This window comes from Muscardinus avellanarius (assembly GCF_963383645.1).
Source record: "Muscardinus avellanarius genome assembly, chromosome: 19".
NCBI classification, from domain to species: Eukaryota; Metazoa; Chordata; class Mammalia; order Rodentia; family Gliridae; genus Muscardinus; species Muscardinus avellanarius.
The window spans coordinates 42,330,631-42,344,230 of record NC_137805.1 but is presented as its reverse complement, the minus strand read 5'-3'; the positions used below and the strand labels follow the sequence as shown (position 1 = coordinate 42,344,230).

Below are 13,600 nucleotides of genomic sequence, written 5' to 3'. Positions count from 1 at the left end.
TTGCCTCTTTTTGAGTCTTATCTTCCCCAAGAGCCGGGAGAAGGGCAGGGCTGGGACTGATCGTGTCAGGCCCCCAGCATCACCCAGACAGGATGCGGTACCAAGCAGGCATCCATCACGGTTCACACGCAGATGAATGAATGAATGAATGATAGGACGGGATGGCTGCTGCCTCGCCCCCACCTCCTCACAGCCAGGGCAGCATGCTCTCCTGACCCAGCCTCAGCTACAAAGGGACAGCCTGAGCAGATCCAGGGCTAGTCTCAGACCCCCAGGCCACCACAGGGGAAAGAAACATGTCCTTCTGTCCAGGAACTTCCTGCTCTCCACCCACTGCCTGACCATGCTCAGTCCACCCTGGGATCCACGAGGGCAGCCTGCAGGAAGCAGCTTCTCAGAGGCAGAGCTGCTCCCGGGTGGCTGGTTCCCAGGAGTCCTGAGGGACTGGCCAGGGAGAGTCATTTGGTCCAGACTGGGCCTGAGAGCCCTAAATGACTTCACACTGCTGCTAATAATAGGAGGCTTGCAGAGCAGCACAGAGCTTCACAGTTTACAAAGACATTCCATAAGAACCATCTCATGGGTCCTCGCAGAGAGCCCCAGGTCAGGCGAGCCAGGAACTGTCATCCACAGATGAGGGGCTGCAGAGAAGGACATGGAGGGTGGGCTGTACCCACACCCACCCAGGCGGGCTAAGAGGCTTCCCAGGAAGATGAAGACCCTACCCTCAGCTGCTCCTCTATATCACAATTCAGGGAGCCCATGAACTTGGAAAATCATATCTTTATTTGCATTACCCTCTAACTAAAAAAAAAAAAAAAAAAAAATCAGCATTTTCTTCTATTGCAAACCCAAGAGATAAACCAAGATTGTGTTAGCAGCACCTGAGACTTTGCCATCAAAAGAAATCAGATATTTTTGTATCCCATAACAGTTGTTGCAGAAATGTCAAAATATTATGTTCATCAGCATTTTGAAATTATAGTAGTTAACAGACATGTCACCAGAGCTCATGAGTTAATAAACACACATATTATTTTATCATAATTTTAGAATATATATATATATATATTTTGTGTGTGTGTGTGTGTGTGTGTGGTACTGGGGTTCCTGGAAGCCCTTCTACCTCCGGGCTACACTCCCAGACCTCTTTTTACATTTTTATTTGGAAACAGGGTCTCCTAAGCCAGCGCGCGCGGCTGGCTTCGAACCTGCGCGATCCTCCTGTCTCTGCCTCCCAAGCGCGGGGATTACAAGCGTGCGCCACCACGCCCGGCAGAATATATTTTAATAACTGCATTTCTATATATTTAGTTCTCTTTGCATTTATGTTAAACATTATAAAAGATTATCCTGTTGGGCATGGTAATGCACATCTATAATCCTAGTCTTGGGAGGCTGAGATAGGAGAATCGAAGGTTTGGGACCAGCCTCAGCAACTTATTGGGACTGTCAGCAACCTAGCAAGACCTGTCTCAAAACAAAAAATACAAAGGGCTGGGGTTGGAGGTAAGAAGGTCACTTCATTCAATCCCTAGCAACACACACACACACACACACACACACACACACACACACACACACACAATCTTATTCTCAGCAGAAGATTTAAAGGGGTTCATGGAGCTGGGTGTGGTGGCACACACTTGTAATCCCAGTACTTGGGAGGCTGAGACAGAAGACTGCAGGTTCAAGGCAGCCTCAGAAACTTAATGAGGCCTACTGCAACTTAGTGAGACTGTTTCAAACTAAAAAAAAAAAAAACAATCCTCAACCGGAGTGCTGGTTATAAAACTGGATGCATTTGTCAAAACCCATTTTACCTTATATAAATGATACCTTGGACCTAAGGGCAAAAGGCAAAGCTGCGCCCTGACACCTCTCTCGCCTTCGTTGCCTGCACTGCCCCTCCAGACACTCACAAGACCCCTAGCAGCACACCTCTGCACTAGACCTTCCCTCTGCCACCCACTTCCACAGACCGTGAGTGCCCACCTCCTGCCTCAACCTCCACCCTCCAGACCCCCGCACCCCAAGCCCCTGTGTTGCGCTGTCTTAACTCCTGGTTTCTGTCACAGCACTGTTACTTATTTGTCTGTTTGTTGGTGGAAGGTAAGGTCTCTACCACCAGAAAGTGACAGTCAGGAGGGCTGGGCTCCCCGAGGTGCACACTGAGCTAAGACTAAGGAGAGCATCACCATTGCTTTGCACTCCCTGCAGAAAACCATTCCTAGTTGGTGCGGCTGTGTCTGAATCTAATTCCTTAGTTCTGTGAAGCCAAGGTCCATGGAGCTCCCTGACACCCAGGCCACAGCCCTGCCAGACTCCAGACCTTACCCAGATATCTCCTGTCCTACCCAGGTCCTGGGGGCCCAGCTGGATGGTGTAGACCCAGGAGAACAACGGAGCCTTAACCTTGCATGACATCGACCACACCACAGAGGAACAGGGCCTGCCTGGCCCCCTCTCCCCACACACAGCATGGCTACCCTGTCCTCTTCCTCCTGCCAAAGCCTGTCCGTCTGTCACACTGGCTTTGGGCCACTTGTCTCCTGCCCTGCCCTGGCCACTCACCCCAGTCCCAGAAGGGCTACCAGCAGGGTGAGCCAACAGTGACCATGGGGGCACATGCTAGTCCCACCCAAGAGGCCAGGGCAGCCATCTGCTGTCCCTTCTGCTGGTCCCCAGGGGTCTGTCAAGGCTCCAGATGAGATCATCTCACTTAGACTCCAAGAAAGGGACTGCAAAAGGCTCCACTTCCCTCTCAGCTCAAATGCACTCGGTGCAGCAGCAGGCAGAGGAGACCCAAAGACTCCATCTCTTCTCAGAGAGGCACTGAGGCCTAGAGAGGGACAGGGACAACCTGCAGTCCCCAGAGGGTGAGAGGGGCTACTCGGCTCTGTCTCTCAGATCCAGTTTAGCCTCCCTGGAAAAGGAGGGCTCTAGTTTGGGGGGAGTTGGGGTCAAAGGTCCCAGAGAAGACAGCCCAGCCAGGCATCACCATGCACATAATTTCCCTGCACCTGCTGGGGCGGAGGCAGCGGGCCCTGGAGTACTGCCTTCCCTGGTGGGCAGGACCGAGGAAGAGTCACATCAGCAGCACATGCCCATAATCCCAGCACTTGGGAGGCCGAGACAAGAGGTTTGAGAGCAGACTGAGCAACTTATTAGCAAGACCCTCTTTCAAGATAAAAAATAAAAAAGGGTGTAGCTCAGAGATAAAATGCCCCTGGATTTGATCTAGTATCCTAAAAAAAAAAAAAAAAAAAAAAAAAGCTAAAGGAAGAATGCTGCTTGAGCAGGCAGCTCTCTGCAGTTCTCTGAGCAAGAGCAGTCTGCAGCTTGAGGACTGAGGTCAGAGAGGCCGCGCATACTGCCTGAGGCCACAGGCTAAGTGGCACAGCCAGTGTTCAAGCCCAGTCTGAGCTCTTGTAAAACAGACAGTACAGTTTATACGAGCTAGCGTTTACAAGCATCTGGCATATGCCAGACATCGGGTGGAGACTGAAGGGTCACTACCTCTTGCCCAGTTATGACCCTTTTGAGGCAGGTGCTATTCTTCTCCTCAGTTTCCAGATGCACAAATGGAGCTCAGGAAGAGGAAGACCCCAGAGCCGATCAGGGATACTCTCCCAGACATGGCAGAGCCATGGGAGGTCCCTCTCCGGGAGGTGGGGGGGGGGAGCACCTGGACTCCGCTGCCCAAAGGCCACCTGTTTGTCCACAGCCTCATCCAGGGCCTCCCTCGCAGAAGGGGCCGAGCAGGCTGAAGGGGCAGCCCCTGCTGCCTCTGGGGCCAGTGTCCCTTCCGTCCTGTCCTTCGCATGTGAACAGGAAGGAAGGCGGCTTTGGATCTGGACATGTTGAAAACATTCCCTGAAAGACCTCTGGGCTACAACCAACTCTCTGAAGGGGAGAAATCAGGGAGCTGCAGGGTCTAGAAATGGAAAGGGAAGCTCCGAGAAATAAGAGAGCAGCACGAGCCCAGCATGTTGGTGCACGCTGTACCCATTACTCAGCTCCTGAGCAATCCAGTTACTCAGGAAGCTGAGACAGGAGAATCTAGGTCTACAGCCAGCCTCAACAACTTGGCGAAACCCCGTTTCCAAAGAAAAATAAAACAAGACTGGGAGTGTAGCTTGGAGGTAGAATGAGTGCCCTTGGGTTCAATCCCCAGCACAAGAGAGAGAAAGAGAGAGAGAAAGAAGGAAGGAAGGAAGGAAGGAAGGAAGGAAGGAAGGAAGGAAGGAAGGGAGGGAGGAAGGGAGGGAGGGAGGGGGCTCAGAGTTAGGTGTGATAGCATACATCTGTTATCCTAGCAAGTGGGAAGTTGAGACAGGAAGATTTCAGGTTCTTGGCCAGCTTCAACAACTTTAGTGAGGCCTTTTTCACCCCCAGTACTGGGGATGGAACCCAGGGGCATTTTACCTCTGAGTGACACCCCCAGACCTACTTTTTATTCTTTATTTTGAAACAGGGTCTCACTGAGTTGCAAAGGGCCTCACTAAGTAGTTGAGGCTGGTGGCGAACCCATATCCTCCTGTCTCAACCTCCCCAATGCTGGGATTACAAGCGTGTACTACCATGCCAGGCTAGTGAGACCTTGTTTTAGAATAAAAATTGAAAATAGGGCTGAGGGATGTAGCTCAGAGGTAGAATACTCCTGGATTCAATCCCAGTACCAAAAAATAAAAATAAAAAAACAAGAAGAAAAAAAAAAAACCACCTCTGGAACACCCCAGCATTTCATGCCAGCATCATCATTCCTGCCATGGCCCCTGCCTGGCATCCTGAAAAGTGCGCCACAAGCCAGGCATGAGACAGGAGGATTGCAAGTTCCCAGCCAGCCTCAGCTACTTAGTGAGGTTCTCTGCAACTTTGTGAGATTCTGTTTCAAAATAAAGAATATAGCCAGGCGTGGTGGTGCACGCTTATAATCCCAGCACTTGGGAAGCTGAGACAGGAGGATCACACAGGTTCAAAGCCAGCCTCAGCTACTTAGTGAGGCTCTCAGCAACTTAGTGAGACCCTGTTTCAAAATAAAGTATAAAATAGGTCTGGGAGTATATCCCGGAGATAGAAGAGACCCTGGGTTCCACCCCCAGTACCACCTAAAATAAATAAAGAAAAAATATTAAAAAATAGGGCTGGGGTGTAGCTCAGAGGTAGAATGGCCTTGGGTTCCATTCCTAGTACTGAAAGAAAAAGTGCACAAGACCCTCATCCTTGTGCCATTACACACGGTGTGACCATGAGCAAGCACCCCAACTTCTCTGGGCTTCAGTTCTGCCTGTGTAGAAGGAGGGAACTGGTCCCTGCTCTCATGCAAAGAGAGGGGAGGGGCTGCTCTGAAGCTTGTAATTACCTGATTAATAATCTAATCGCTGTTGGGTGAATGCACCAAAGGAGGCTCCAGGAAGCTCCTGGGTGACTGTCTAGCACAGAAGGCTGGCCTGGGAGGAGCTGCTGGAGCTGAGTGCAGAGGGAGGAGGGAAGCTGGGGGACAGGCCTGGGTACGTCCAGAGGAGCATGCTGGGTGGGGCTGGGCTGGGAGGCTGGACCACAAGGCAGCTGCTCATCCTGCGGGGAGAGGCTGATGCAGATAACCAGGACACAGAAGAGCCAGGCAGGCCAGGGCTGATCCACTGGGACCCCAACTTTCCCCTGGAGCCTCAGCTTCTCTTTGCGGCCCTGGCAATGGGAGATGATTCTCCTCCCTGTTTTGGCTATCCAAGGAAGAGAGACTTGAATGGGAGGGGAAACAAAAGGCCAGCAGGGACAGGTGTCGGGGTGCCCACAACACACTTGAGCGCCATGCACCCCTCTCAGACTGCCACCCCGGCTGGAGCCCGCAGAGGCACAGGGGACCAGGCACAGCCCCTGCTGCCAGGATCCAGGCTCACTGGGAGCCAGCTGGGGGCCGGGCAGTGATGAAGGCTGAGCCTACAGGGATGATGAACAGGAGGGCTGACCCTCACACAACTGTTCTCCTACTCAGTCCTCGCAGCAGCCCTCAGTACCTACTTTACAAGGAGGAAACCAAGGCTCAGGAAGGAAGAAGCGGAGCCAGGAAGGAGTCCAGCCCAGGTCTGTCAGGTCCAGGCCATATTCCCCACCCGCAGGGCCCAGGAGAAGGGAAAGCTGCCCTGCCGCTCCACCTCCTGACCCCTCACCATGCTGCCAGCAGATCCAGATGTGCTGCTGACCTGGGGGCCTCTGCACACCTTGCCAAATTGGCCCAGAACACCCCAGAGTCCTGCGCTCGTTCCCCACCCCTGCTCCAAGTCCTTCCAGCACCGAGAGCAAATGTGACTGGAGATACAGTCATGCAGAGGATGGGGATGACTGCAGGAAGAACTGGCCTGGAACTTGGCCAGGCCTTTCCCTAGGGTCTCCCTCTGCCCCAGAGTCCACACAGGACGGTCCTGGACATGCCACATACCTGCTCTAACCCTTCCAAATGCCTGTAAGAAAAGGGAGTCCACTCCCATTTTATGGACAGGAAGACTGAGGCTTGATGAGGGAACCTACAAAGGCACATTATGCGTAGAGAGAAGGTAACAAAGGAGTATGGACCCGACCGCAAAGATGGAGTCTGTCCATGAGCTTTCCTTGCCTCCCTCCCAGGGCCCAAGACAGGCCAGGCCTCATGCCCAGTACTACAGAGCCATGGAAGGGAAGCAGCCTGGCCTTGCTCTACAGTTGGGCCCCTCCTTCAGCAAGACATCAACAGTGCCTCGGCTCGGGGTGGCACTCATGCCCTTCCCGAGCAAGCCGGCCACCTCTCCTAGACTCTCCCCACCCGCCATTCCCTCCAGCTCTTCTTTTCAAGCCTCCAGCCCACCTCCAGAGCCTGGCCGCACCGCCTTTCGTTCAAGCACACACACCTGTCTAGGAGCCCCCAACATGGCTCTGCACCTCTCAAGGCTAACTCCACAGCTGTGATTCCTCCTCCTCATCCAGGGAGCCTGCCCAGCCCCTTCACAATGTCCATACCTCCTCTGGCCTCCTACATCATCTCCAGGCCAGAACTGGGCACCCTTTACAGATGGCCAGCATGGCCCTCCACTGCCCCAGGGGAAGAGAAGGAGCTGGGGACCTAGGATAAGCAGGAAATTCCCAGAAGATTAGAATGGAATAGCCCCAGGGAGCGTTCCTCCTGTGGTCCAAAAACTTCTGACAACTGTGCCTTTTACTCCGGCCCTCTGGACCCCCTGCCTAGCCTGCCCGGCAGTTTCTGGACCCAAGACCCACCCACCACCGCCCAGCCCAGCCTCCTGGGACAGCAGATCCCTCACCATACCCCACACTGTTTCCAGCACCCGTGGAAGGAAACTTGCGGAGGAGCTCAAAACAGTAGTCTGTACACATCAGCTCCAGGGAGACACCGACCAGGATTTCCTGCGTTTCTGTGTGGGGGTGAAATGTCACAGCGTATGTGTGTGCGTGCGCCAGCGGGTGTGTCTGGGTGTCCTAGTTTGGCGATGCGGAATGACTGACATTTGCGTGGTCTGTGCCTGTGTCCCTGACAATGTGTGCGCGATGGGTGTGTGAATGTCTCTGTGTGAATGTCTTGGTGGGTGTTTGTTGAGTCTTGGGTGGGCGTGCAACTCTACTTGCCTGCTTGCTCTATGTGAAGGAGCCCAGGGGTCCCTGGTCATGAGCTTGTTTGTGCCGCATGGCAAGGGTGGGCCTGTGTATTTCCAGAGATATAGCGTGTGTATATGTCTGTGTGGGTTTGCATTTATATGTGTACTTTGTATGTGTACCAGGCTGTGTCCAGGTGTGTCTGGGGTGTGAGAAATGCATATGAGGGTGTGTTTCTGAGCCGGGGTCTCTGCGATGGTGTCTTGGTGTGTGGATGTGACCGGACAGGAGCTGATGGGCTGCGTGGCCCTCTCAGTCGGCTCCTCCCCGCTGTGCCTGGGGAGCAGAGAGCACCAGCCGTCACTGGAAATGTGGTGAGACCACTGAGAGCGGCTAGGGTCTCTGATCTTCAGTTGTAATATGTGCACATGCGTTTTTGTGTACGGGAGAAAATGCGCCCAGGGACACAAGGCCCCACCCCTCTGCCAGGACTGCAGGCAGTCCAGGGAGCTCTGTGGTCCCCCAGGCCGCAGGGCCTCTGCTTCAGTTTCCAACTTCCGGAAGCTGTCCCCTCCCCCAACCCCCACAGGCAACTGGCTGAGGATTCTTAAAGGACCCTAGAGCAGCCTCCTCTAGCCTATCTCAGCTGGGACTCTGTGGAGCTCTGCTGGCCATGGTGACTGCCCCCTCCCCTACCAACTAACAGACTGGAGCCATCCCCCTGCAGCTGCCAGGAGCTGAGAAGAGAAGAACTACATCCAGTGGTCTGGCACCCACCCAGGAGGACTCAGAAGGCTTGTGCTGAAGGAACCAATGATGAATGCCTACAGGAACAGGCTGGGAAAGGCAGAGACTAGGACAGGCACTGAAGCCTGCCCAGCATTGCCCTGCATCCTTGCATCCCAGGCCCTACAACCCTGGGCGGCATGCTTATCCACCAGTTTACAGAAGAAACTGTACGTGTACACACACACACACACACACACACACACACACACACACACACGCCCCCACCCCTGCCTGTAGGCTCCTACAACTCTTAGCCTAAGGCCTGGCCCAGGACAGGATTCCTCTCACCAACTGGTGTCCCAGGCTAGACATGCCATTAGCAACCTAAAGCTCACTGCTCACTGCAGACAGGCCAGGGATGGGATCCTGGCTGGGAGACCTGGGGCCCCCATCGATCCATCTGTATAATGGCAACCAGAGGTCCAAGAGGTGCCTTGTGTGGGCCCTTCCTGGTGCAGCAAGAACCTCCAAAGGGGGAAGACAAGCACACCTTCCAGGTCCTGGGCTTTATTAACATTCTAAAGCTAAGGATGCTAGGCTGGGTGGTACACGCCTGTAATCTCAGTACTTGGGAGACTAAGACAGGAGGATTGCAGGTTCAAGGTCAGCCTCAGCAACTTAGCAAGACCCCAAAAGATTTTCAGAAAAGGTTGGGGGATGTAGCTCAGAGGTAGAATGCCCTTGGGTTCAATCACTGGTACGACAAAAATAAGTAAAAATAAAGCTAAGGAAATCCACCCACCCTCCTGGCTTCTTCCAGTTCCTCCAGGAACACAGACATCCGTCTGCTCAGTGACTAAAAGTAATAACAATTCCCCATGAGATGTGTGATTTCATTGCTTGTAAACTGTTTTCTTGCTTGTTCATATCTCCCAACTGATGAAAACACTCCTCTGAGGTTGTCTGGACAGGCTCCATCATCTCTGTCATGTAGGTGAGAAAAAGAGCAGCTCAGAGAGGCCAGGTGACTCGCCCACGGCCACACGGTGAATGGCAACATCAGGTCGCAAAGCCAGGCCTTTGGGCTCCATCCACACCCAGGGGTCCCTAGCTTGACTTCATCACATGGTTACCTGGGTAACTATTGTTGGTCACAGATGATCTCAGACCACTGCAGCCTGCATCTCTGGATCCTGGCACCTCAGCAGTTAATAACCTTCCGCCTTCCCCGACTAGCAGAGACCCAGGTCAAACAGCTCAACCGTAGCCACCACATAAATCTCTCCCTGGACACTCCTCAGGAAGTCACAACCATGACATTTCAGACTGTTTACAAGCCGCCTGCCATGGCCCCATGTCTATATCTGAGCCCATGAGGTATCCAGCCTCTCTCTGGATAATTCAAGTGACAGCAAGCTCACTACCTTCTCTGTAGACACTCCTTCTATCTTTCCACTGGGAGAGAGTTGCCTCATTTACACTTAGGCTCCAGGGCAGGGCTGCGAGACAGGACGTCCAGGAGATCTGCAGTCTCCCTGAGTCCTTCCCTCCCTGGTTGACAGTTCCCGGTGCTCCCCCACCAGCTGGGAGGTGAATCAAACCAGGCCACCCGCTGGACTCAGGGCACTCCCTCCACCCAGCCAGCCTGGGGAGGTGGAGACTTGTCTTGTCATCCAGTTTCTGTATCTCAGGAGCAAAATGGCCCAGAAAGAAAGGCAGGAAAAAGGTTAGGAGCTCCTACTGCAAGACCTAGCTGCACTGAGAGAGGCTCTGGGACCTGAAGCAAGTCCCTTCCCTGCTGGCCACAGTTTACCCACCTGCAGAAGGACCAAAACACCACGTCCAGTCCTAAGCCCTACCTTGAGAGCCCACATGCACAGTTGGCAGACTTCCCCAGCCTCTGTGAGGCTGGCAGCCAGGACCAACAGCCCTCCAGGGAGGTGAAGGGACCGACCCAGGTGCACACAGCAAGAATTGGCACAGACTGAGCCAGGCGCGGGGATGCACACCTGTAATCCTACTACATGTGGTGGGAGGCTAAGACAGGGCAATCTCAAGTTCCAGGCCAGCCTCAGAAACTCAGTGAGACCCTACTTCAAAATTTAAAAATAAAAAGGCCTGCGGGGAATATGGCTCAAAGTAGAACGCCCCTGGGTTCAATCTCCAGAGGCATTCTCCATAAATAAGCAAACACTTGACCCTGCTTGCCTCCCTCACCCACCTCCTGCCCTCTCTGGCCTCGGCACCCTTCTCGACCCCAACAAGCTTTTCTCCAGCTTCCCTGAGCCTGGAATGTTCTTCCTGCCGCTCCAATTTCAGCTGGCTCCATGTCATCCTTTAGCTCTTGGCCTGCTGGAGCCCTGGCCCCCCTTCACGTGCTCTTGGCACACTTACCCTTCTCCACCCTTACCATAATCGGAATTGTGCTCGATTCTACAACTATTGTTTAACCCCGGTCTCCCCACAGCTCCCTGAGAGTAGACACTCCACCCTTGTTCACAGTTTTGTCCCCAGATCTGTCCTAGGATGCAGCAGGCTGTAAATAAACGGTGAATGCAGAGAGGAGAGGCCAGGAGAAGCCCAGCCGGCGCCGGTGGGGAGGAGGATCTGCCCTGCACCCACAGGAGCCACGCGAGAACAAACCCGACAGGTGCGCATGGAAACCGTGCCCTGCCTCTTGACAACAGCAGTGATCTCAGCTACCGCCATCTGAGGCTTACCACATGCCGGACGCTCAGGGGTGTTTGCTCGCACTATCTCATTGAATCTTTAAGGGTAGAAGGTGTGTGTGCTTGTCCTGTTTTTCAAATGAAAAAAACTGAGATCCAGAGACATTAAGTAACTTACCCAAGATCAGAAAGTCCAGAAGCTACAGACCACAAAGAGTGCTATGAGGCTCATGCATGAAGCCTGACCACTAGTGGATGACAGGGACCAGGCTTGGCCCAGGGCAGGCACAGGCATGTCCCCACCTGGGCTCTGGCCCCTGTAAGACCCTGGGCTCAGCCCCCAACCTCTGGGAACACTTTCCCATCCACACAGTCACGGGTGACCAAAGGGACTTCAGGGCTCTGCCTGATGACCTTGTGGGATGGACAGGAGCCCACGAGGACACGCACACGAGGGAACCCTGAAGCAGAGCACCTTTGTCAGGGGAACAGTGGGCTCACAGTCGCGGTTTGGGACAGCTCGGGCAGGGAGTATCCAGTCGGCAGTGCCTATGGTCTCCTTCCTCCCGGCCCCTCCTCTCCTTATCAGGAAATATAAGCGGCTGAGGCTGAGGGAACCCCCAACTGTCAACACTGAGTGGGGCTTTTGGGAAGACTCATCCTTTTGTGGAAGGGAGGCACAGAGGCCTGGCCTGGGGAGCGCTCGAGGCTGCAAGGCCAGGTTATTCTGCTTCAGATAGACTGTGCTAGTCTACAAGTAGGGGCTGAGAAGAGCCGGAGAGCAAGTCCTGAGGAGCAAGAGACACAACTGGGCAAGTCCACAGCTCCCTAAGGAGGGAGGAGACCCTCAGAAAAGCCAGGGCAGAGGTACGTGCTGCAGGGCAAACAGAAATCAGCCGCCAGCATGCAGTGCTGTCACCTCCCGGCTCTGGGCCAGGGTGCCCTGGGTGTTGTGCCAGGCGGACAACCGACAAGTGCAGGCTACAGCCTCTCCCAAATCCGTGCCCAGCCGGAGGCCCTGGAGCCACAAGAGTGCAGCCTTCCACAGGCCAAGGTCAGCGCAAGGCTGGGCTGTCCCTGCAGCTGCCACTGGGCCAGCTAACGGGCAGATGGCAGCTGGCCTAGAGCCCTGAGGTGCTCAGGTTCACTGAAAACGCTGAAGGCACAGCCTACTCCCCGGGGAGAGCTCTCAGGTCCCCACATGCCCTTTCAGGCCCATGGCTTCCCCATGGCTTCCCCCTCCCACTGGGAATGCCTGAAGAACACCGCAAAAAGCTGAGGGGCTAACAGGGCGCTTGCTTGTCGGAGGCCCTTCAGAGAGAAGGCAGAAAACAGTACGCTGGGATCTAGGAAGCGCCTCTGAACCGGTTCTCCCACGACATCATCCTCCCCGCCTGTGGGACCGTTAGACTGGGCGGAAGTGGACTCCAGCCAAGGGGATGTTCCCAGATGTCATGCTTTCAAACTGGACCCGCCCTGACGGCGGGCGGGCGGGCCTGCCCGGGGAAGCCCCGGCGAAGCCTCAGGATGGTGTTCCGGCCTCTGCTCGCCAGCGGATGGCCACAGGTCTCCCCTGGCAGCTGTGCACACCAATGCCGTCCCAGAGGGGAGAGCCTCGGAAGGCCTGCAGGCCGGGGGGCGGGCTCTGCGCAGCTCTAGCAGAGGTGCAGCCCTGGCTGACGACACCCCACCTCCTAAGCATCCCCCCAAGCCCCAAATCAGGGCCCTCTGGCCACTGTTCTACCAGGTTCCCCCTCGGGAGCGCGCTTCCCAAATAAAGCGGGGAGGAGGCGTGTGAGGGCCCGGGATCGACCTCGGGCTGGTCCCCAGGGGGCCCGGCCCCGCCACCAGCTCCCAGCTCGCCCCGGCCTCCCTTCTCCCCGCACCTTGAGATAGTCGTTCTCGGAGCGCAGCTCCTCCAGCTCGCGCACGAAGCCGCCGGGCCCGCAGTCCAGCATCTCTTCCGTGAGGTCGGAGAAGGCCAGCGAGGCGCTGAGCGGCAGGCGGCTGCTGCCCACCGACGACGCGGCCAGGGACGGCTCGTCCGGGGAGGCGGGCGGCCGCGGGGGCGGCGGCGCGGAGGCCGCGGGCGGGGGCGGCTGCCCGGGGCGGGCCCCCGCCGGGCCCCCGGCCCCGGACTCGGCGTCGCTGCTCAGCGCCAGCTCCAGGCCCAGCAGCCGCGCCTCCTCCGACGCGCAGTCCGACACCTCGGAGCTGCTGTCCGTGAGGCTGGGCGGCGGCGGCGGCGGCCGCGGCCCGGGCCCCGCGCGCGGCCGGCCCTTGGCGCGCACCCCCGCGCGGACCCCGGCCGCCCGCGGCCCCGCGCCCCGCGCCCCGCCCGCCGCCGCGCGCCCCTTCTTGTCCGGCCGCGCCGAGGACGCGGCGCTGCCGGCGGCGGCGGCGGCGGCGCCCGGGCCGGGGCCGCGGCGGCCCTTGGCCAGCGACCAGCCGGCCACGTCCTTGGGCCGCGCGGGCGACGGCGCGCGGTGGCTCTTCTTCCTCTCCAAGCCGGGCGCGGGCGGCGGGCAGCCCCGCGCCGCGGCCTCGCCCGCCGGCGCCTCCATGGCGGCCGCCGCCCGCCTCAGCGCGCCGCGCGCATGGCCCCCGCGGGCCTG

At 56.3% G+C, this 13,600-nt stretch overlaps 1 protein-coding gene across 1 annotated transcript in view; it reads right to left on the bottom strand.

Moving 5' to 3' along the window:
* MTCL2 (microtubule crosslinking factor 2) overlaps nt 1–13,549 on the bottom strand; it is a gene marked incomplete at both ends in the record, with an annotated part of 76,376 nt that extends 62,827 nt beyond the window's left edge. Inside the window, one exon of the mRNA XM_080716703.1 lies at nt 12,872–13,549. Within this exon, the coding sequence (XP_080572829.1) occupies nt 12,872–13,549 (678 nt within the window). The remainder of the gene's footprint in view (nt 1–12,871) is intronic.
* Between the last annotated feature and the right edge of the window lie 51 nt (nt 13,550–13,600).